The following is a 24,463-nucleotide window of genomic DNA, read 5'->3' on the forward strand; positions in this document are numbered from 1 at the left end:
ATGGGATCTTGGGAATGAGGAATTGTTCCCTGGCAGGGTGGGCAGGCCCTGGCACAGGGTGCCCACCCTGGATCCCTGGCAGTGCCCAGGGCCAGGCTGGACACTGGGGCTGGGACAGTGGGAGTGTCCCTGCCATGGTGCCCATGAGGAAGGCCTTACCCACAAAGAGTGCTCTGACCATGGAGAATGTTCCCTGCCTGAGGAAGGCCTTACCCATGAGGGGTGCTGTGACCAAGAGGAGGTTCCCTGCCATGAGGAAGGCCTTACCCACAAAGAGTGCTCTGACCAAGAGGATGTTCCCTGCCATGAGGAAGGCCTTACCCACGAGGAGTGCTCTGACCATGGAGAATGTTCCCTGCCATGAGGAAGGCCTTACCCACAAGGAGTGCTCTGACCATGGAGAATGTTCCCTGCCATGAGGAAGGCCTTACCCACGAGGAGTGCTCTGACCATGGAGAATGTTCCCTGCCATGAGGAAGGCCTTACCCACAAAGAGTGCTCTGACCATGGAGAATGTTCCCTGCCATGAGGAAGGCCTTACCCACAAAGAGTGCTCTGACCAAGAGGATGTTCCCTGCCATGAGGAAGGCCTTACCCACGAGGAGTGCTCTGACCATGGAGAATGTTTCCTGCCATGAGGAAAGCCTTACCCACAAAGAGTGCTCTGACCATGGAGAATGTTCCCTGCCATGAGGAAGGCCTTACCCACGAGGAGTGCTCTGACCATGGAGAATGTTCCCTGCCATGAGGAAGGCCTTACCCACGAGGAGTGCTCTGACCAAGAGGATGTCCCTGCCATGAGGAAGGCCTTACCCACAGGAGTGCTCTGACCAAGGACGACGTTCCCTGCCATGAGGAAGGCCTTACCCACAGGAGTGCTCTGACCATGGAGAATGTTCCCTGCCATGAGGAAAGCCTTACCCACAAAGAGTGCTCTGACCAAGAGGATGCTCCCTGCCATGAGGAAGGCCTTACCCACAAAGAGTGCTCTCACCAAGAGGAGGTTCCCTGCCATGAGGAAAGCCTTACCCACAGAGTGCTCTGACCAAGAGGATGTTCCCTGCCATGAGGAAGGCCTTACCCACGAGGAGTGCTCCTTCATCTGGTGCTGGTTGCTGTGGGGGCCACTGGCATGGCCCCTCCAGAAGCAGTTCTGGCACAGCTGGTAGTTGTGGCACTGCTGGCAGCGGTACCTGAAGCCCATCATGCTCTCACAGTGGCAGTACGAGCACTCCACGGGGTGGAAGACTGGGGGAAAAACAAAGAAAACAAAACTTTCAGGGGATTTTTGGTGAACCCTGATCTCCTGATGAGAGGAAGGAATACAAATAACCCAAACCCTGATTTCCTGATGAGGGGAAGCAACACAAATAACCCAAACCTTGATTTCCTGATGAGGGGAAGCAACACCAAAAACCCAAACCCTGATTTCCTGATGAGAAGAATAAAAATAACCCAAACCCTGATTTCCTGATGAGGGGAAAAAATAATAACCCAAACTCTGATATCCTGATGAGAGGAAGGAATTACAATAACCCAAACCCTGATCTCCTGATGAAGGGAAGAAACACCAATAACCCAAACCTTGATTTCCTGATGAAGAGAAGGAATAATAACCCAAACCATGATATCCTGATGGGGGAAGGAATAATAACCCAAACCCTGATTTCCTGATGAGGAGAAAAATAACAATAACCCAAAATACAAAACCCTGATTTCCTGATGAGGGGAAGCAATAATAACCCAAATCCTGATTTCCTGATGAGGGGAAGCAACACCAATAACCCAAACCCTGATTTCCTGATGAGGGGAAGGAGTAACAATAACCCAGGGTTTTTTTTGTGTTTTCTTGCTTTGGATATTTTGGTTGTTTTGCTGGTTTTTGCTTGTGGTTTTTATTTTCTGTCATTGTTTTCTTGGGCTTTGTTTGTTTAGATTTTTGTGCGGTTTCTTTGTTTAGGATTTTGTTTGCGGGTTTTTTCTTGCGGCATTATTTCTGTTTGTTTTCATTTTTCTGCAAGGGCCAAAACTGGGATTTGGATGGGGAAGACCCCAGTGAAGGGGAGCAGCCCAGCTTGGTGCCCTCCTGCTCCTGCCTGCTGCCAGGGAATGCCAGGATCAAACCAGGATCCCTTTTTCCCTGGAGTTCACCCAGCATTTTAACCACATCCACCTCCTCTCCTCCTGGTGAGGACTTGACCCCAGCAAATTTAAATTGCCACCATCAAAATTAATTTAAAAATCCCAGGATCCCTGAGGCTGGAAAAGCTCTCCCAGCCCACCCAGTCCCAGCTGTGCCCAGTGCCCACCTTGTGCCCAGCCCAGAGCACTCAGTGCCACATCCAGGTGCCACCTGCAGGGATGGGCACTGCCAACCTCCCTGGGCAGCTCCTGCCAAGGCCTGAGCACCCTTTCCATGCAGAAATTCCTCCTGGTGCCCACCCTGAGCCTGCCCTGGCCCAGCCTGAGGCCATTTCCCCTTGTCCTGTCCCTGTTCCCTGGCTGTCCCCTCCTGTCAGGGACTTGTGCAGAGCCACAAGGTCCCCCCTGAGCCTCCTTTTCTCCAGGCTGAGCCCCTTCCCAGCTCCCTCAGCCCCTCCTGGGGCTCCATTCCCTTCCCAGCTCCCTCAGCCTCCCCTGGGGATCCATTCCATTCCCAGCTCCCTCAGCCTCAGGAATATTCAGAAAATGTCATTTTAACTGAAATCCACAGGGTTTGCCCTGCTACTGCTCTCACACCCAGCCAGTCCCCACCACACATCCCCAGGAATGTGACCCCACCAGCTCTGGGATGCTCTGGGATGCACAAGCACAGAGCATCCCAGGCTGCCAGCAGGGAATTTGCACAAGCACAGAGCATCCCAGGCTGCCAGCAGGGAATTTGCACAAGCACAGAGCATCCCAGGCCCCAGCAGGGCAATGCTGCATTTACCATTTTCAACGTGGGCCAGTCTGTGCATGAGGGGCAGCCACACAAGGCACTGGGGAGGAGGGTCGGCCATCAGCGTGTCCAGGAACATGTTGAGCATCACCTTCTTCTGCAGGGAGAGCACAGGGAGCAATGGGGGCACATGGAGCGCATGGAGATTCCCATGCCAGGCTCCTCCACACTGACAGCCTCTCTGTCCCTGTGAGGTTTGCTGAAAAATCCCTTCAGCGGGGTTTTTCTCCTGAGAAGATGAAGCCTCAGCTTCTCCATGGTTCGTTTTGCTGGAATGTGGCCTGGAGATTGTTTATCCAAAGATGTGAATTGTTTTTAATGAATGGCCAATCGCAGCCAGCTGTGTCAGACTCTGGGAGTCTGGGTTTTTATTGTCATTCTTGTCTAGCCTTCTGATGAATCCTTTCTCTTTCTTTAGTATGATTTTAGTATATAATATATTATATTATATTATATTATAGTATATTATATTATATTATATTATATTATATTATATTATATTATATTATATTATATTATATTATATTATATTATATTAATGTTAATAAACAATCTTATAATTTTTAATATTTAATATCTTAACAATCTAATATTTCTATTTATTATTTATTTGTTTATTTAATAGTTATTTATTTAATAGTTAATTTCCTATTTTAATAATTATTCAATATTTAATATTTCAATATTTTGATATTTTCATTTAATATTTTTATAATTAATAAGATACCATGTAATGAAATAGAACTATTTTCATAAAAAGTATAATTTTTAATATTTTATATGCTTATATTTTAATATTTTATTTAATATTTATTTATGATTTAATATTTAATTTAGTATTTTATGTTTTAATATTTTAAGTATTTTAATAATTTAATAAAGTAATAATTTATTAATTGAATTACTTTTATAATTAGTGAAATATATTATATTATATTATATTATATTATATTATATTATATTATATTATATTATATTATATTATATTATATTGGGATTCTGAGAATATTTTAAATTAAAGCAATTTACACTTTTTAAGCCCCAAAGTCCAGCCTGGCCTTGGGCACTGCCAGGGATGCCAAGTGGGCACCCTGTGCCAGGGCCTGCCCACCCTGCCAGGGCACAATTCCTCATTCCCAATATCAGATGTAAATCTGGAGCCTGATTCTGAAATCAAAGGCTGCTTCCTACTGTGCCATATCCCAAACATGCTAATTGCTAATTAACTTATATTTAGTCACTATAAATTTTGCATCAAATGCTGCAGAAATGTTTCTGCTGGAGCATCATCATGCCCAGAGCCTAAACATTTAATTTTAGGCCTAGATCAATCAAGTTCATGTTTACAGTTGATTTTGGGATTAGTTATATTATTTACATTACCTCAAAGGAGAAACAAATCATTGGAACAATTAAAATACAATTGCAATGGATTTAAAAATAAACTGGAGCACAGAAGGTGTTTATTTCGAACAGATCCTGGAAGTGACTTGTTAAACTAATTGTCTTAACACAGAGAAAAAGCTTTGAAAGATGAAGGGAAAACAGTGCAAATGGCATGGTTTGTGTTTTGGGAAAGGAATGAGTCATTGCTGATGTTCTGATGGGGAACGGGGGGGCCTCCAAGGAGGGGAACCCACTGAAATGCAGAAAATCCTTCAGTTGCTTATTGTGGACTGTTTCAAAGTGCTTGGGTTGTACTGGGGACCCCAGTGACCCCCAGCCCCGATGCCCTGGGAATTCCACATCCCAAATCCTGAATCCCACATCCCAAATCCTGAATCCCACATCCCAAATCCTGAATCCCACATCCCAGATCATGAATCCCAGACCCCACATCCCAAATCCCTGATTAAAAATCCTGAATCCCAAATCCCTGATCCCCAGTCCCCAATCCCCAATCCCAATCCCTGATCCTGGCTGGTCCCAGACTCCTGATCCCTTATTGAAAATCCCAAATCCTATTATATACAAATACAGAATCCCAGATCCCCAATCCCTGATCCCAGACCCCAGATCCCAAATCCCAGACCCCCAATCCTGAATCCCTGACCCCAAATCCTTGATCCCCAATCTGAGACCCCAAATCCCAGATCTCAAACCCCCATTCCAAATCCCAGACCCCCAATCCCCAATCCCAGACCCTCAATCCCTGATCCCAAATCCCAGACCCAAAATCCCAGATCCCCAATCCCCGACCCCAAATCCTGAATCCCTGATCCCAAATCTCAGATCTCCAGTCCTGAATCCTCAATCCCAGAGCCCCAAATCCCTGATCTCAAATTCTGAATCCCTGATACCAAATCCCAGATCCTCAATCCCTGACTCACAATCCCAGACAGACCCTCAATCCCAGATCCCCAAATCCCCAATCCCCAATTCCAAATCTCACATCCCCAATCCTGAATCCTCAATCCCAGATCCCCAATCCCCAAATCCCCAACTCCAGACCCCAAATCCCCAACCCCAGACCCCAATCCCAGACTCTGAATCTCCAATCCCCAAACACTCAATCCCAGACCCCAAACACCCAAATGCCACACCCCAAATCCCAGACCCCCAATCCCCAATTCCAGACCCCAAACCCCACACCCCAAATCCCAGACCCTCAATCCCAAATCCCCAATCCCAGACCCTCAAATCCCCAATCCCAGACCCCAAATCTCTGATTCCCAATCCCAGACCCCAAACCCCAATCCCCGCCCCCAAATCCCCAATCCCAAATCCCCAATCCCAGACCCCAAATTCCCAATCCCAGACCCCAAATCCCCAATCCCCGCCCCCAAATCCCCAATCCCAGACCCCAAATCTCTGATTCCCAATCCCAGACCCCAAATCCCCAATCCCCGCCCCCAAATCCCCAATCCCAGACCCCAAATTCCCAATCCCAGACCCCAAATCCCCAATCCCCGCCCCCAAATCCCCAATCCCAGACCCCAAATCTCTGATTCCCAATCCCAGACCCCAAATCCCCAATCCCCGCCCCCAAATCCCCAATCCCAGACCCCAAATCCCCAATCCCAGACCCCAAATCTCTGATCCCCAATCCCTGACCCCAAATCCCCAATCCCCGCCCCCAAATCCCCAATCCCAAATCCCCAATCCCAGACCCCAAACCCCCAATCCCCGACCCCAATTCCCAACCCCAAATCCCCAGTGCCATCCTGACCTGCTGCGGGAAGCAGGTGCGCAGCGAGTGCTCGGTGTAGCCGAAGGAGGGTCCCTCGAACACGGCCGTGGGCAGCTTCAGCACCTCCCGCAGGAACTGCTCGAACTTGGGGAACACCAGCAGCCCGTTGGAATCTGAGATCTGAGAGAAAATATCTGTAAGGAAATACAATAAACCCCCATCAATGTGGGGGCACTGCGGGAACGGCTCCCGTGCACCCCGAGGGTTCCCTGGGCTGGGCTCTGAGCAGGGTGATGGCCGGGCAGGACTCAGCCAGGCCAGGGCTCCCAGGCCCTGCTTCCTCCAGGCCACGCCATGCCATGGATCCCATCCCATCCCGTCCCATTCCATGGATCCCATCCCATCCCATCCCATCCCATCCCATCCCATCCCATCCCATCCCATCCCATCCCATCCCATCCCATCCCATCCCATCCCATCCCATCCCATCCCATGGATCCCATCCCATCCCATACCATGGATCCCATCCCATCCCATACCATGGATCCCATCCCATCCCATGGATCCCATCCCATCCCATGGATCCCATCCCGTCCCATCCCAAGGATCCCATCCCATCCCATCCCATCCCATCCCATGGATCCCATCCCATCCCATCCCATGGATCCCATCCCATCCCATCCCATCCCATCCCATCCCATCCCGTCCCATCCCATTCCATGGATCCAATCCCATTCCATGGATCCCATCCCATCCCGTGCCATCCCATTATTCCATTCCATGAATCCCATGGATCCCATCCCATTCCATGGATCCCATGCCATGCCATTATCCCATCCCATTATTCCATCCCATTATCCCATCCCATTTTCCCATCCCATTTTCCCATCCCATTTTCCCATGCCATGCCATGCCATGCCATACCATGCCATTCCATGCCATTCCATCTCATTAACCTATGGATCCCATTAACCCATCCCATTATTTCATCCCATGCTGTGCCATCCCATTATCCCATGCCATCCCATCATCCCATTATCTCATTCCATTATCTCATACCATTCCATGAATCCCATCCCATGGATCCCATCATCCCACCCCATCCCATTATCCCATCCCATCCCATTATCTCAACCCATTATCGCATCCCATTATCCCATGGATCCCATCCCATGGATCCCATGCACAGCTGGCACAGAGAGGGAGCAGAGCAGGAGAACTCCAGGGGAACTCAGCTGGAACCTGAACCTACAGAACCCCCAGAGGAGGCTCCAGAGTGGAACTCGGCTGTGCCAGTGCCACAGTGGGCAGAGTTCCAGGGAAATGCCCACTGAGGGCACAGGGAATGGCAGGGGCACCGCAGCCCAGAATCCCTGAGGCTGGAAAATCCCAACCTGTGCCCAATGCCCACCTTGTGCCCAGCCCAGAGCACCCAGTGCCACATCCAGGCGCCACCTGCAGGGATGGGCACTGCCAACCTCCCTGGGCAGCTCCTGCCAAGGCCTGAGCACCCTTTCCATGCAGAAATTCCTCCTGGTGCCCACCCTGAGCCTGCCCTGGCCCAGCCTGAGGCCATTTCCCCTTGTCCTGTCCCTGTTCCCTGGCTGTCCCCTCCTGGCAGGGACTTGTGCAGAGCCACAAGGTCCCCCCTGAGCCTCCTTTTCTCCAGGCTGAGCCCCTTCCCAGCTCCCTCAGCCCCTCCTGGGGCTCCATTCCCTTCCCAGCTCCCTCAGCCCCTCCTGGGGCTCCATTCCCTTCCCAGCTCCCTCAGCCCCTCCTGGGGCTCCATTCCCTTCCCAGCTCCCTCAGCCCCTCCTGGGGCTCCATTCCCTTCCCAGCTCCCTCAGCCTCTCCTGGGGCTCCATTCCCTTCCCAGCTCCCTCAGCCTCTCCTGGGGCTCCATTCCCTTCCCAGCTCCCTCAGCCCCTCCTGGGGCTCCATTCCCTTCCCAGCTCCCTCAGCCTCTCCTGGGGCTCCATTCCCTTCCCAGCTCCCTCAGCCTCTCCTGGGGCTCCATTCCCTTCCCAGCTCCCTCAGCCCCTCCTGGGGCTCCATTCCCTTCCCAGCTCCCTCAGCCCCTCCTGGGGCTCCATTCCCTTCCCAGCTCCCTCAGCCACTCCTGGGGCTCCATTCCCTTCCCAGCTCCCTCAGCCTCTCCTGGGGCTCCATTCCCTTCCCAGCTCCCTCAGCCTCTCCTGGGGCTCCATTCCCTTCCCAGCTCCCTCAGCCTCTCCTGGGGCTCCATTCCCTTCCCAGCTCCCTCAGCCCCTCCTGGGGCTCCATTCCCTTCCCAGCTCCCTCAGCCACTCCTGGGGCTCCATTCCCTTCCCAGCCTCACCAGGAGCTGTTGGAAGCCAAGGGCACCAAGCTCATCCCCAGATGCACACCTGGGAACGGGAATCAGATCCCATTTTGGATCTGAGGTTTTGGCAATGAGGAATTGTTCCCTGGCAGGGTGGGCAGGCCCTGGCACGGCTGGCACTGCCCCTGGATCCCTGGCAGTGCCCAAGGGCAGGCTGGACATTGGGGTGGAACATTGGGAGGTGTCTCTGCCATGGAATGGGGGTGGAATGGGGTGGGATTTAATGGGTAGGGATGTAATGAGGTGAGATTTAATTGGGGTGGGATTTAATTGGGGTGGGATTTAATGGGGTGGAATTTAATTGGGGTAGGATTTAAGGTCCCTTCCAGCCCAAACCATTCTGGCATTCTGAGAACATTTGTGATCAGAGGAGTTCACACTCTAAGCAGCTCTGTGGGGAGACCGAAAGGTGCTGAGCAGATGTTCCCTGATGTTTGCAAGGATGGAAGGAGAAGAGGGAGGTGCTGCAGGTGCCCCATTCCCTGTCCCTGCTCCTCCTGAGCCCTGGGGGTCCCTGATCCCCTCCCCACACCCCAGCAAAAGCCAGTCCAGGGCAGGATGCAGAAAGCACAACAGAACAATGATGTCAAACAGATCTCAACGGTGCCAGACAGAAACCAGAACTGTCCTGGGACCCAGAACCTCCTTGCAGAGATCTCTCTCACACAGAGCCAGCCGGGCCCTGAGGCACCCCCAGAGCCTGGGATGCTCCAAAGGGAGCATTCACCAATGCAAACACGACCTAGAACTGCCCAGGATGGGACAGATCCCCCATCTCCTCCGTGGCACTGAGCCCTCTCTGCTGTTATTTCAGGCACCATCAGTAATTAAACATCAAAAATAACCTTCAGTTCAGTGATCAAAACCAGCTTCAGAAAACAAGACGCTTTCAGAAAGGCACATTTCCAGTAAACTGGAGGAATTATCCCAGTTTTCTGAAAGAATGAGCTCAGGAAGAAGCCTGCAATGCCTTAGCTGAGAGGGATAAAGACACCTGGAATTTGTATCACTGACTGAACAGAGCAGCCTCAACTGAAGGTCCCTTGAATAATGTTTATAACATTATTTTTATAACATTATTATTTATAACATCTTTTATAAAGAAAATATATTAGGAGAAATGGGGGGAAAAAAGAAAAAAAAATTTAAAATGGTGGATTTGTGTATTTTAGAAAAACAAGCCGGCCAGAAAAATTAGACTTAACCTAGAAACTGAATGTGGAAAAAAAGGTCAGGATGAAAATGCACACAAAATGAAACCAATGGGAACAACTAAAATTAGAGAGCCAAAATTCCAGAATCCTAATTCAATTCTGGAGCAGAATCCTCCTGCACAGGAGCTGAAGGTCTGCAATGAACCTGGCAGGGTGGGACACAGCAGGGACAGGACACAATTGTATTTAAAATGGGCTGAAACCTCCTGGGTGTGCTCACATTGAGCAGGCAGAGAAGTGATCCTAAAGGGAGAGAAATTCGAGGTATGGAAATATGAAAATGAGACACAACAGCCCAGGTTGTGCTAAGGGAAAATTAAAAACCCCACCAATGTTTGTCTTGCAGTGAAAAATGTGGCTTTGTGGTCAAAGTGGGAAATTTCCACGTGGGGAATTGGCAGGGAAATTGGAAATGCTAAAAAGCAGGATGTAATAAATAAAAATAAAGAAATAAAAAGTAGGATATCCTCTCAACGCTGTTGTAACCAATAAATGAATTGGCTTCTGATGGAATGGCATTGGGTTTTACATCTCTGGTGTCTCACTGATAATACTGATAACAGAATAAAATCTTTTTAAGATTTTATTCTTAATAGAATAAAAAAATCTTTTCATAAAATAAAAAAATAAAATCTTTTTAAGATTTTTTCTTAATAGAATAAGATTATTCTTAGTAGAATAAAATCTCTGATAATAGAATAAAATCTTTTAAAACAGCTCTCAGGTGCCTCTGTAAAAACTGAGAAAACCAACAGGAAAGAGAGGGGGAAAGCCAAGCAGCACAATCATAATGCTGAGAAGAAATCCAGAACAGGGAGAAGCTGGAAAGGGGAAGGAGCAGCTGGAAAGGGAAGGAGCAGCTGGAATGGGGAAGGAGCAGCTGGAAATGGGGAAGGAGCAGCTGGAAATGGGGAAGGAGCAGCTGGAAAAGGGGAAGGAGCAGCTGGAATGGGGAAGGAGCAGCTGGAAAAGGGGAAGGAGCAGCTGGAAATGGGGAAGGAGCAGCTGGAAATGGGGAAGGAGCAGCTGGAAATGGGGAAGGAGCAGCTGGAAAAGGGGAAGGAGCAGCTGGAAATGGGGAAGGAGCAGCTGGAAAAGGGGAAGGAGCAGCTGGAATGGGAAAGGAGCAGCTGGAATGGGGAAGGAGCAGCTCTTTGCTGTTCCCCATCCTGCTCAGGAATTTCCAGAACTGATTTTCTAGAACTCTTCCACCACCACTTTTCTCTCCAGCTGAAGGAATACCTGCTCTCTGTGCTCATCCAGCAGGATTTGGGGTTTGCTCAGAAGGGAAAGGAGCTGAGCCCAGGGGTCAGCAGGGCTCAGGACAGGGCTGGGAGCAGCCTGGGACACTGGGAGGTGTCCCCAGGTCCCTTCCAACCCAAACCATGCTGGGATTCCACCTCAGCAGCTGGAATTGCAGTGAGAAGGTGCAGAGAGCTTCAGGAGATTCACAGGAGCCTCCAACATCCCAAAACAGGGAAATGGAGACACCTGGGACATTCCTATTGGAAATCAGCCCTCAAGCTCTCCATTTAAAGAAGTGCTAAATTGAAGGAATGGGCTTGGGAAGGCTCCTCAGTGCTGGGCTTGGGATAACCAGGAATTGGAATATGGAACAACCATCCCTGGAGGTGTCCCAGGAGGCCTGGATGTGGCACCCAGTGCTCTGGGGACAATGGGCACAGCTTGGACTCCGTGGGCTGGAAGGGATTGTCCCACCCTAATGGCTCTGGAACTCTGCACAGCCCCAGCTCAGTGTAAAGATCACAAAATCAGCGCCACAAAACCCTCCAGAACTGAACAGAGCAAACAGAGGGAAGGGAAGGGTCCATAAAGGGTGGGATTCCTCAGGGGTACTCACATCTGAGCTTGTCCAGGATCTTCCCCCCACACATGGTGGCCAGCATGGCTTTCACTGAGAACACTGTCAGCTTCCCATGGCCCTCACTGCAGGGAAAGGCACCTGTGAGAACTGCACAGGGATGGAGACAAAACCGCCCAGAAATCGTGGGAATGGCAGCAGCCACCCCAGAGTCCCGGAAACCATGGGAATAACAACAAGAGCCACCCCAGAAACCATGGGAACAACAATAACAACCACCCCAGAATCACAGAAATAATGGGAATAACAACAACAGCCACCCCAGAAACCATGGGAATGACAACAGCCACGCCAGAATCACAGAAATCATGGGAACAACAATAACCACCCCAGAATCACAGAAATAATGGGAACAAAAACAACAGCCACCTCAGAAATCATGGGAACAACAATAACCACCCCAGAATCACAGAAATAATGGGAATAACAACAACAGCCACCCCAGAAACCATGGGAACAACAATAACCAGAGCCCCAGAATCACAGAAATAATGGGAACAAAAACAACAGCCACCCCAGAAATCATGGGAACAACAATAACAACCACCTCAGAATCGCAGAAATAATGGGAACAAAAACAACAGCCACCTCAGAAATAATGGGAACAAAAACAACAGCCACCCCAGAAATCATGGGAATAACAACAAAAACCACCCCAGAAATCATGGGAACAAAAACAACAACCACCCCAGAATCACAGAAATAATGGGAACAAAAATAACCAGCCCAGAAATCATGGGAATAACAACAACAGCCACCCCAGAGCACCAGAAATCATGGGAACAACAACAGCCACCACCTCCAGCAACTCCCAGCATTTCAAATAACAGTAACTAAACTTGCTGGCCAGGGAATTTGGACTGGCATGGAAAATGCAGAGATGGGGAAAGCACAGGGTGAGTGTGGGGAGAGCTGGGAAAGCAAAAATCCCTGAAGGGAGACCCTGAGAGAGCTGAGAGGGGCTTTGGGCAAGGGCCTGGAGGAGCAGGACCCAGAATGGTTTGGGTGGGAAGGCACCTGGCCCTGCCAGGGGTGGCACTGGATAGCTGGTACAGTCCCTTCCCACCCAAATCGCTCCAGGTTTCTGGGATGGCACCTGCCAGGGGGAATGTTAAAGGTTCTGATGGTGCCAGCAGCACTTTCTGTGAGCACTCTGTGAGCACTCTCAGCATTCCAACAGGGATGGGCGTTTCTATAAAAGCACAGCCTGCCGTGCTGCTGAGCTCCTGGAGAGGGAGCCTGAGCCCTGCTCTGCTCTGAGCCCTGCTCTGCCTGAGCCCTGCTCTGAGCCCTGCTCTGCTCTGCCCGAGCCCTGCTCTGAGCCCTGCTCTGCTCTGCCCGAGCCCTGCTCTGCTTCATCCCTGTCCTGCTCTGCTCTGAGCCCTGCCCTGCTCTGAGCCCTGCTCTGCTTCATCCCTGTCCTGCTCTGCTCTGAGCCCTGCCCTGCTCCATCCCTGCTCTGCTTCATCCCTGCTCTGCTCTGCCTGAGCCCTGCTCTGCCCCATCCCTGCCCTGCTCTGCCCCATCCCTGCCCTGCTCTGCCCCATCCCTGCTCTGCTCTGCCCCATCCCTGCCCTGCCCTGCCCCATCCCTGCCCTGCCCTGCCCCATCCCTGCCCTGCTCTGCTCTGAGCCCAGCCCAGCTCAGCACAGAGTTCCCAGCAGGGCCCAGCTCCCCTCAGAGGGCAGCCCTGGCACATTCGTGGGCACACTCCTGCTGCTCAGACAGGCAGGGCTGGCACCCTGCCTGGCAGGGGGCACACAGACCTGTCATAGGCTGCCAGGACAAAGTTGAGCAGCAGGCTGATGCCCTGGCACTGCTCTGGCAGCCCTGGCACTGCTCTGGCAGCCCTGGCACTACCCAGGCAGGCAGGGCTGGCACCCAGGGGGCACACTGACCTGTCGTAGGCTGCCAGGATGAAGTTGAGCAGCAGGCTGATGCCCTGGCACTGCTCAGGCAGGCAGGGCTGGCACCCAGGGGGCACACTGGCACTGCTCAGGCAGGCAGGGCTGGCACACAAGGGGCACACTGGCACTGCTCAGGCAGGCAGGGCTGGCACTGAGGGGGCACACTGACCTGTCATAGGCGGCCAGGATGAAGTTGAGCAGCAGGCTGATGCCCTGGCACTGCTCTGGCAGGCAGGGCTGGCACCCAGGGGGCACACTGACCTGTCGTAGGCTGCCAGGATGAAGTTGAGCAGCAGGCTGATGCTCTGCTCCACGCTGATCTGGTGGCTGGAGGGCAGCCGCTTGTTCAGCTGGTAGTAGATGGAGGAGATGATGGTTTCCAGGCGGGACACGTTGAGCTCCGTGCTGTGCTCCAGGGTGTTAAGGCCGTTATCTCTGAAGGCTTCAATCATGTTCCAGATATCAACGAGGTGAACTGGGAAACAGAGGAAAAACAGAATCACAGGATCATGAGGTTGGAAGAGACCTCTAAGATCATCCTATGCCCTAACACCTCAACTACAGCACCCAGTGCCATGTCCAGTGTTTTATAAACACATCCAGAGATGGTGATTCCACCCCCTCCCTGGGAAGAGCATTCCAGCGCTTTATTATCCTTCTGGAGAAAAATTTCTTCCTAATATAAAACCTATACTGTAAGAGCCTAAATGAGAGGTGTGGGACTCCAGGGGCTCTCCAAAATGCAGTTTATTGTTTCCAAGGTGTTACAGCAGTCCAGGGTTGTGGGTGACAGAGCTGTGCCTACAGCTGGAGTCCTGCATCCCTCATTCAGGCTCTTACTGATGGTGCCCCACGTTGGGCGCCACTGTAAGAGCCAGAATGAGAGATGTGGGACTCCAGGCAGCTCTTCAAAGTGCAGTTTATTGTACACAAAATGCAGTTTATTGTATCCAAGATGTCACAGCAGTTCAGAGTCGTGGGTGACAGAGCTGGCCTGCAGCTGCAGGCAGGGCTGGACACCCACATCCCTCATTCAGGCTCTTACTGATGGTGCCCCACGTCGGGCGCCACTGAAAAAGCTGAAATGAGGGATGTGGGACTCCAGGCAGCTCTTCAAAATGCAGTTTATTGTACACAAAATGCAGTTTATTGTATCCAAGTTGTTACAGCAGTCCAGGGTTGTGGGTGATGGAGCTGTGCCTACAGCTGTCAGCTCCAGACAAGCCTGAAGACTCTTTAATTCTGGCTACAAATGCATTATGTACTTTGGTTTTGGTCACAATGCATTCTATACTTTTCTTTGCTGAGCATCTTCATACAGCAGAACCAATCTATACCTTAATTTTTACCTATAGCCTATCATAACTACTGTAATTACCATATTCATGTCACTGTTCTCCAATCACTAATAGTCAGTACATTACAGTTTAAGCTAGAAGTTGTTTTTCAGTTTTCTTGCAGTGGAAAGTTCTGAGACATTTTTTCTACTTGCAACATTGGCAGTCTTGTTTGCCTGTGTTATTTTTCTGCTTGGTACAAACATCTTCTTGTTTGGGGTGGGTTTATCCTTTGCTCTAAGCCATACAAACCCCTTCTAACTCACACACCCTTTGCCTCCTTGGTTATCCAGTAAGACTGGCTCAGCAATTCTTTTCTTCCATATCAAAACTTGCTTCCATCTCTATTCCTTCATCAGACTCTATGTTTAAAAATCTTTCTGCTAAGCACACATACCTGTGAGACTTTCTTGTCAAACTTTCATCCTCCCCAACACTGAGATAGCTGCAGACTGTGTCCTCTGGTTCTGTCAGAGACCAACCCCTACCTGTCTCCAAGCTCCCTTCAGGAAGGTGCAGAGAGCAATGAGGTCACCTCTGAGTCTCCTCTTCTCCAGGCTAAACAGCCCCATATTATATATGTTATATAATTTCTATTATATAATAGTATATATTATATAATCTATTATATGTTATATATTATAAAGCATAATATATAATATTATATCTAGTATGCATTATATATTATATTATATATGATATAATATGTGTTGTGTTGTGTGGTGTTATGTTATATATTACATTATATATATTATATATTGTATTTTATTTTATTATATTATATTATACATTATATTATATTATATTATATTATATTATATTATATTATATTATATTATATTATATTATATTATATCTATTACGTAATATTACATTATATCATATAATGTCATGTCATATCATAAAATGATATACTAAAATTATATTAAAAAAAGAGAAAGGCTACATCAAAAAGCCAGAAAGGAATGAATAATAAGAACCTGTGACTGACCAGAGGCCTGACACAGCTGGCTGTGATTGGTCATTAATTAAAAACAATTCCCATGGAACCAATCAAAGATGCACCTGCTCGTGAGCAACCTCCAGCCCACACTGGAAGCAGTCAGATAATTATTGTTTGCATTTCTTTTCTGAGGCTTCTCAGGAGAAAAATCCTGACAAAGGGAGTTTTCAGAAAATATCTTGGTGACACCTGGGAGGAGCAGAGCCCTCCCCTGAGCCTGCAGTGCTCCAGCCCCAATTCCTCCCTGGCAGGGTGGGCAGGCCCTGGCACAGCTGGGGCTGCCCCCGGATCCCTGGCAGTGCCCAAGGCCAGGCTGGACACTGGCACACCCTGGCACAGTGGGAGGTGCCCCTGCCATGGCAGGGGTGGCACTGGGTGGGATTTAAGGGCCCTCCCCACACCCAAACCACGCTGGGATCTGATGAAGCTCTAAATTCACCACAAAGTGTTCACAGCGATTTTGAACACCCTCATGCTCACTGGTAGGAGGAACTTGTTGTTCCAGTTAAACTCTGGCAGTTTCCAGTTGATCCAGTTCCCAAACCCAGAGCATAATAATGTTTTATAAACACAGGTCTGGGGCTCCCAAGCACTCCCCCAAATTCCCCTTCTGTACCCAAGCAGTGTTAACAACGTGCAGAAACCTTTCCCAAAGCACAGTGAGAGATCTGCAGAACCACATGAAGCAACATTCTGAGACGTTCCCAAGCTTTTAAGGTTTGCAGGAGGGTGGAGGGGACAGCCAAGGATCAGCAGCCACCCAGAGCAGGGACACGGTGACATTTCAGAATGATCTGTGTGATCAGTGCGAGCTCATGCCCTCCTCACACTGACCTAACTTTGTGTTTCTCCCACAAAACACCCCCAAGGACCAGGCTGTGCCATCCCCCTGTGGCCAGAGAGAGCTGCAGGGCCCCATGCCCAGCCCAGGGGTGCCAAGGGGCTCCTGTGGGCACCAGTGCCCCATGCCCAGCCCAGGGGTGCCAAAGGGCTCCTGTGGGCACCAGTGCCCCATGCCCAGCCCAGGGGTGCCAAGGGGCTCCTGTGGGCACCAGTGCCCTGTGCAGAGCTCTGGCCCCATGCCCAGCCCAGGGGTGCCAAAGGGCTCCTGTGGGGCACCAGTGCCCCATGCCCAGCCCAGGGGTGCCAAGGGGCTCCTGTGGGCACCAGTGCCCCATGCCCAGCCCAGGGGTGCCAAGGGGCTCCTGTGGGCACCAGTGCCCTATGCAGAGCTCTGCAGCTGCCATTCCTTTGTGCCCTGTGCTGGTAAACAGAGTTTGAACCCTAAAACTCTAACTACAGCCAGAACCCTTTATATGAAGAATTACAAGCCATGAAAGTTTAAGTAGAATGATAGTGAATTTATATCACAGAGTGAAAAATAGATTTTGGGGGTTTTTAGAATGGAGGTGCAGGGGGCAAGATGGAGGAATCTGGGCGTGTCCAGCCTTTCTCCTTCTTCTTCTTGGCCTCCATCTTCTGCTGTGATGGGGGCACTTTTGGATTGGTTTAGAGTAGAAGCTCACTGTCTAACATAGGTGATAGGCATTGGAAAGTAATTGTAAATATTGTACATGTAGTTTTTAGGATAAAGACATAACACAGCCCTGGGGCAGGCAGAGTGCCTCTGACTGTCTTGCTTGGCTGGATAGGAGAAAGAATTTTATAGATAAGGAACAATAAACACCATTGAGACTGAGAAAATGAGAGCTCTGACTCCTTCTTCAACCACTGGGGTGGGAAAAGAGACTTTCTGACACATCTCTGGTCACAGTGAGCAGCCAGAGAACCTGAGACTCCTGCTGGCCTCCCCTTCCTCAGCCCTCCTTTTGGCCTCCTCCTCCTCAGCCCCCAGCAGTCAGTTCCTGTGCCCTGGGATTAGGGATCTCCTCGCACACGTTATCCTGCTCTGCTCTTTGCTGTGTCCAGCTCAGCAGGGGCAGGGCACAAAGTGCATCCTGCTCACCTGGGATCCACTGGGATCCACTGGGATTCACTGGGAGCTGTCCAAGGCCAGAGCTCTCAGCAGGGAAGGGGAGAGCCTGCCCTGCCCAGAGCTCTCCATGGTCACTGCTGTCACCCGTGTCCCCACAGGCAGGGACTGGCCCTGTGCTCCCTGGGGTTCCCTGTGAGCAAAGAGCCCCTCACAGAGCTTGACACCACCTACACCCAGCTCTGAGGGCAATCAACACCACAGCTCCCTTGGACTCCCCATTTTCTGAACATTAAAGAATAAACATGAAGATATCACAGAGCATCGGGCAAGGCTCACTGCCTGTTTAATTCCATAATCAATTCTGCATCAGCTCTCTGTTAAACACAGCAGCTCAGGGCTCCCCTGCCCTCCAGGGGTGCAGCAATGCAGCAGCCATGCAGCAGCCATGCAGCAGGGGGAGGAGAGGCAGGCAGCACTCACGGTTGCACCTCTTCTGCACGAAGCGCAGCTTGCAGGCGGTTCTGTACGTGGAGAGCCGGATCACGTCGAAGTTCTGGGCTCCTGCAACAAAGCAGAGCTGCTGTGGGGCTGGGCTTCCTTCTGAGCACCCTCTGAAACTGTGCTGTGGGGCTGAGCTTGATTCTGAGCACCCTCTGAACCTGTGCTGTGGGGCTGTGCTTGATTCTGAGCATCCTCTGAACCCTCTGCTGTGGGGCTGGGCTTGATTCTGAGCACCCTCTGAACCTGTGCTGTGGGGCTGGGGTACCCTGTACCTGCTGTGGGGCTGTGCTCCCTTCTGCAGCTCCCTCTGAACCTTTGCTGTGGGGCTGGCCTTGATTCTGAGCACCCTCTGAATCTGTGCTGTGGGGCTGGCCTTGATTCTGAGCTCCCTCTGAACCTGCTGCTGTGGGGCTGGCCTTGATTCTGAGCTCCCTCTGAACCTGCTGCTGTGGGGCTGGCCTTGATTCTGAGCACCCTGTGCTACTGTGGGGTTGTGCTTCCCTCTGAACCTGTGCTGTGGGGCTGGCCTTGGTTCTGAGCACCCTCTGAACCTGTGCTGTGGGGCTGGCCTTGATTCTGAGCTCCCTCTGAACCTGTGCTGTGGGGCTGGCCTTGATTCTGAGCACCCTGTGCTGCTGTGGGGTTGTGCTTCCCTCTGAACCTGTGCTGTGGGGCTGGCCTTGATTCTGAGCACCCTCTGAACCTGCTGTTGTGGGGCTGGGCTTGATTCTGAACACCCTCTGAACCCTCTGCTGTGGGGCTGGGCTTGATTCTGACCATCCTCTGAACCTGTGCTGTGGGGCTGGGCTTCCCTCTGAGTACCCTGTACCTGCTGTGGGGCTGTGCTCCCTTCTGCAGCTCCCTCTGAACCCTCTGCTGTGGGGCTGTGCTTCCCTCTGCTCACCCTGTGCTGCTGTGGGGCTGTGCTTCCCTCTGCTCACCCTGTGCTGCTGTGGGGCTGTGCTTCCCTCTGCACACCCTCTGCACCTCCTGGTGCTTCCCTCTGCCCCTGCCAAAAGGCTCCAGAGTCTCCTCCACCCACCCCAGCCATGGCACACAGGGGGGTTCTGCCCCTGTGCCCAGGTGAGAGCCCACCTGCAGAGCTGCCCCAGCCCTGGGCAGCAGCACAAGCACCTGGAGCTGCTGCAGAGAGCCCAGAGGAGACTCCAAGGTGATCAGAGGGATGGAGCAGCTCTGCTGTAGGAAAGGCTGCGAGAATTGGGATTGTTCAGCCTGGAGAAGGGAAAGCTCTGGGGTGACCCCACTGCAGCACCTGGAGGGGCTGGCAGGAGGGATGGAGATGGGGACAGGAGGGACAGACACAGGGAATGATCCCAGTGCCAGAGGGCAGGGCTGGAGGGGATACTGGGAATGAGGAATTGTTCCCTGCAGGGTGGGCAGGCCCTGGCACAGGGTGCCCACCCTGCATCCCTGGCAATGCCCAAGGCCAGGCTGGACACTGGCACACCCTGGCACAGTCCCACGTGTCCCTGCCATGGCAGGGGTGGCACTGGGGGGGCTCTGAGCTCCCTTCCCACCCAACCCAGTTGGCATCCTGTCATCCCAAGGTGCTGCTGCCTGCCATGGCTCCGGGTTGGGCTCCTGATCCTCAGCACACAAATCCTGTGGGGGGCAAATCTGGGGGGTTCAAGGGACAAACTGAGCTGTGGGGACATCCTGGAGCCACTGCCAGGGCCTGAAGGGGCTCCAGGAGAGCTGCAGAGGGACTGGGGACAGGGATGGAGGGACAGACCCAGGGAATGGCAGAGGGCAGGGATGGATGGGATACTGGGAATGAGGAATTGTTGTGCCCTGGCACAGGGTGCCCACCCTGGATCCCTGGCAGTGCCCAGGGCCAGGCTGGACACTGGCACACCCTGGCACAGTCCCAGGTGTCCCTGCCATGGCAGGGGTGGCACTGGGTGGGATTTAAGGCCCTTTCCCACCCAGACACTCCCTGATTCCCCAACAATTCCACTCTGGAAACAAACCAGTATAAATATGAAGTTTGAAATCAGAGCTCCCCCAGGGTGTAACTGGAATTAAGGACATGCTGGCCCAATCCAGGGATTCCCTTCAGCCCTGACACCTGCAGGGCAGCAGGATAATGGGATGCCATGCAAACACCAATTATTAACTCTTCTTTTCCAGAGGAGAATCCTGCACAAATCAGCCCCCAAACCACTTCTTGACTCCCACCAGCATTGCAGGGCCATTTTTTAATCTCTTTTTAAGGCCAAAGCTGCTCTGCCTGCTGTCACTACTCACTGAAATAATTCTCCACAACCCTCAGGCACTGGCAGGGATGAGAGATGTGGGGATTCCCTAAGGAAGGAGCTCCCCAGAACTGGGGATAAATGAGCTCCCCAGGCATCCCTGACTCCCTCTGGGCATTCTCCTCCTGAGCAGCACCTGGATGGCTGTCCCTGCACGGACTTGGGGACAGGATGGGGACAATCTGCTGCAGCTGGCCCAGGGGAGCTCTCAGTGAAGCATCAAGGACATGATGTCTTCCCATTTCCTACTTACTCATTTCCATGAACAGCTGCCTCTTCTCTGCCATGGTCCTCCTCCTCTTGCCGCTCTCCTCAATCATTCTGGAGACAGAAATGGCAAACACTGTTTGTGTGTGAATTCTGTGACAAGAGCAGCAGCATTCTGTCCCTCACTCTGATTCTGGGGATTCCAGGACAGACAGACACCTCTCATCCTCACCCCATTCCACACACACACACACCCAGGCTTGTTAACACCTTCCAAGGCACAGGAAACATTAATTCAACATTTCAGTTGCTCTAGTTTGAAAAGCTCAGAGCTGCATTGATACAAGCCGAAATATCCCATAAAAATTCCTCTGTTCTGAGCCAAAAAAGGGGAAATGCTGCAGTTGGAGATTTTGGGGGTCAGCAGGAACAAGCTCAGCCCATTCCCTTCCCTGGCTGACAGAGGTGAGTGACCCCTCTTCAGAATCCTTCAGCCTGGAAAAGGATTTGTGGGGATGTTGGGTTTGGCTTTAAACAAAACTTGTTAAAATTCATTTAACTTTGAGCCCCTGAGGTCACCTGGGATTTTCCAGGGAAGTAGAAAACTTCAAATGAATTAAGTTGCAAATAAAAACAGTCTGACAGAGGGCTCCCTTTCCTGGAAAACAGATGAAAAGAGTGACAGGAGCAGGGAGCAGCTTGTACTGGATCAGAGGTTACTGATCCCTCTTCCCTGCAGGATCACAGAATCCTTCAGCCTGGAAAAAGGATTTGTGGGGATGTTGGGTTTGGGAGAATGTTGGCTTTAAACAAAAATTGTTAAAATTCTTTCAACTTTGAGCCCCTGAGGTCACCTAGGATTTTCCAGGGAGAACTTCAAATCAGTAGAGAACTAACTTAATTGAAGCAGAACAACTTAATTGAAGTAGAGAACTTCAAATTAAGTTGCGAATTAAACCAGTTTGGTGACAGAGGGTCCCTTTCCTGGAAAACAGATGAAAAGAGTGACAGGAGCAAGGAGCAGCTTGTACCCCAATAAGGGGGCACAGGGACAATTCAGCAGCTCTCAGGGCTTATTTCACTCCACAGTCCTAAAAGATGCCAAATTTCAGCCCACTGCAGCCAAAAAAAGGAACGTTAATTCTGCATCAGTGTAAAATTTAATTCATAACTCAACTAATTATTACATTTTTCCTTGGTTACCAAATTCACCAACTTAAAAACCATTAAATATGGGGTTTATGTGTCTAACCCTAAAAAGACAAAAATCCCAAACAAGTCTCCTACAGCTCCATGCAGACTACAGCTGGCTCAGCCCAGGCTGCAGCAGCCTCAGGTGGCACCAGGGGCAGCACAAAGTCCTGCCTTGGCACTGGCACAGCTCCCTGGGCACAGCCTGGCACTTCCCAAGGTGCTGCTGGAACCCCACAGCTCAGAACCCTCCTCAGCCTTTTTCCTTCCCAGGAAGGAAAACAAACACATGAGCTGAAAAATCACTGTATTTCCATGGTTCAGAAACCACAGACAGAACCAATGTGCTGCTGTGCCTTTACTGGATTTATCAGGAAAAAGCCTCAGTGGCATTTTTATGACTTGTAGGAGTTGGGGGGTTTGGGCACACGTGTTTCCAAGCCCATCTCGTTCCCCACCAAGCCCCTGCCAGTGCCACGACTGCCACGTCTTCCCCAGGGATTCCTCATTCAGGGATTCCTCATTCAGGGATTCCTCATTCAGGGAACCCTGGGATGGGTTGGGTGGGAAGGGAGCTCAGAGCCCATCCAGGGTCACCCCTGCCATGGCAGGGACACCTGGCACTGTCCCAGGGTGATCCTGGCCCTGTCCAGCCTGGCCTTGGGCACTGCCAGTGCCAGGACACAGCACCCAACAGTGCCACACACAATGCCTGCACGAAGGGCACAGAGTGACAGTGACAGTGACAGTTCCATTGCAGGAACTGTGTGCCCTCTGTGCCCTTTGCAAGGAGAAGGGGACTGAGAGCCCTGAAATGGACCTGAATGAGGGATCTGCTCTCCCCATGATCCCAGAAAATCCTTTCAGCAGGAAAATCCTTCCCAGACCACCCAGTCCAATCCGTGTCCAATGCCCACCTTGTCCCCTGAGTGCCACATCCAGGTGCCACCTGCAGGGATGAGCACTGCCAACCTCCCTGGGCAGCCCCTGCCAAGGCCTGAGCACCCTTTCCATGCAGAAATTCCTCCTGGTGCCCACCCTGAGCCTGCCCTGGCCCAGCCTGAGGCCATTTCCCCTTGTCCTGTCCCTGTCCCCTGGCTGTCCCCTCCTGTCAGGGACTTGTGCAGAGCCACAAGGTCCCCCCTGAGCCTCCTTTTCTCCAGGCTGAGCCCCTTCCCAGCTCCCTCAGCCTCTCCTGGGGCTCCATTCCCTTCCCAGCTCCCTCAGCCCCTCCTGGGGCTCCATTCCCTTCCCAGCTCCCTCAGCCCCTCCTGGGGCTCCATTCCCTTCCCAGCTCCCTCAGCCTCTCCTGGGGCTCCATTCCCTTCCCAGCTCCCTCAGCCTCTCCTGGGGCTCCATTCCCTTCCCAGCTCCCTCAGCCCCTCCTGGGGCTCCATTCCCTTCCCAGCTCCCTCAGCCCCTCCTGGGGCTCCATTCCCTTCCCAGCTCCCTCAGCCTCTCCTGGGGCTCCATTCCCTTCCCAGCTCCTCCTCCAGGCCCCTGCCTGCCTCAAAAGGAGAAGAAGGTTTGAACTTTTCCCTGGGAGAGCAGCTCAGCCCTGGAGCTGCTGAGAGAATCCAGCAATGGAAACACAGAATTGTTCAGGCTGGAAAAGCCCTCAGGGACCCAGCCATCCCCAGCACTGTCCCCTGTCCCCAAGTGCCACATCCACAGGGCTTTGAAACCCTCCAGGGATGGGGAATCCACCCTGCCAGGGCAGGACAGCCCTTTCCAGGTGGGAATTGTCCCCAACACCCACCTGAGCCTGCCCTGGCCCAGCCTGGGCCATTTCCCCTTGTCCTGTCCCTGTCCCTGAAAGCAGAGCCCAGCTCCCACACTGCTGCCAGGGCTGGCAATGAGGTTCTGTGAGGAGAATTGACAAACCTGTTTTTAATCCCTGAACCACCAGGCACAGGAGGATCCCTCGGTGGTGAGGCTGGCAAGAAGGCAGATGGGGAATCTTCCCCAAGTTCAAAACAGCAATGAACCAAACCCACAAGAACTGCAGCTATGTTTGGGATGTAAATTACAGTGCTCAGCTCCCAAAACTGGGAAGGGAAGCAGCAGCTTGGCCTGAGCTGGTTTGGTTTGTTGGGTTGGGTTCTTTGAAGGGGGTGGGGAGGCTGGGTTTGGGTTTTGGTTGGGATTTTTTTTGCGTGGGTTTTGTTTGTTTGTTTGCTGGCTCCTTGGTTTTTCAAAAATGGCAGCAAAATCCGTGAGCAAAGTGCCAGGAAACACAAGATGGGCTGGAATGATGGAGGGGAAAGCAATCGAGTACAGAATCCAGGATGGGCCCACCCAGTGCCACCCTGCCATGGCAGGGACACTGCCACTGTGCCAGGGTGTGCCAGCGCCCAGCCTGGCCAGGGACAGGAAATCCAGCTATTTGGAAATCCTTATTGAAAAATATATGTTCAACTAAAAGCAGAAAACAAGGCAGTACCTTAGAAAACTGCAGCTGAGTGTGTCTGATGTGAACTTCCAAAATTTCATCATTTCCCTTCATCCTTTCACCTTCTCCCCCTTTCCACAGGTACAACCTCAGCAGCATCCTCTGACAGAGTTAACAGCAGAGC

General features: G+C 51.6%; 1 protein-coding gene across 10 annotated transcripts in view; it reads right to left on the minus strand.

Moving 5' to 3' along the window:
* The window catches only part of LOC102064389 (dystrobrevin beta), a 164,548-nt gene that overhangs the window by 131,625 nt on the left and 8,460 nt on the right, over positions 1–24,463 (minus strand). For 9 of the 10 annotated variants that reach the window (XM_074536322.1, XM_074536320.1, XM_074536318.1 and 6 more), the window contains exons 3-9: positions 20,743–20,810; positions 18,193–18,273; positions 13,698–13,911; positions 11,509–11,594; positions 6,111–6,265; positions 2,933–3,038; positions 1,082–1,248 (exon numbers count right to left, since the gene is read on the minus strand). In XM_074536322.1, the coding sequence (XP_074392423.1) occupies positions 1,082–1,248; positions 2,933–3,038; positions 6,111–6,265; positions 11,509–11,594; positions 13,698–13,911; positions 18,193–18,273; positions 20,743–20,809 (876 nt within the window). In that variant the 5' untranslated portion in view covers position 20,810. Of the gene's footprint in view, positions 1–1,081; positions 1,249–2,932; positions 3,039–6,110; positions 6,266–11,508; positions 11,595–13,697; positions 13,912–18,192; positions 18,274–20,742; positions 20,811–24,463 lie in introns of those variants that run through there. The other variant, XM_074536321.1, reaches the window with a different exon arrangement.

The sequence above is a fragment of the Zonotrichia albicollis genome, chromosome 3, assembly GCF_047830755.1.
Source record: "Zonotrichia albicollis isolate bZonAlb1 chromosome 3, bZonAlb1.hap1, whole genome shotgun sequence".
Classification (NCBI taxonomy): domain Eukaryota; kingdom Metazoa; phylum Chordata; class Aves; order Passeriformes; family Passerellidae; genus Zonotrichia; species Zonotrichia albicollis.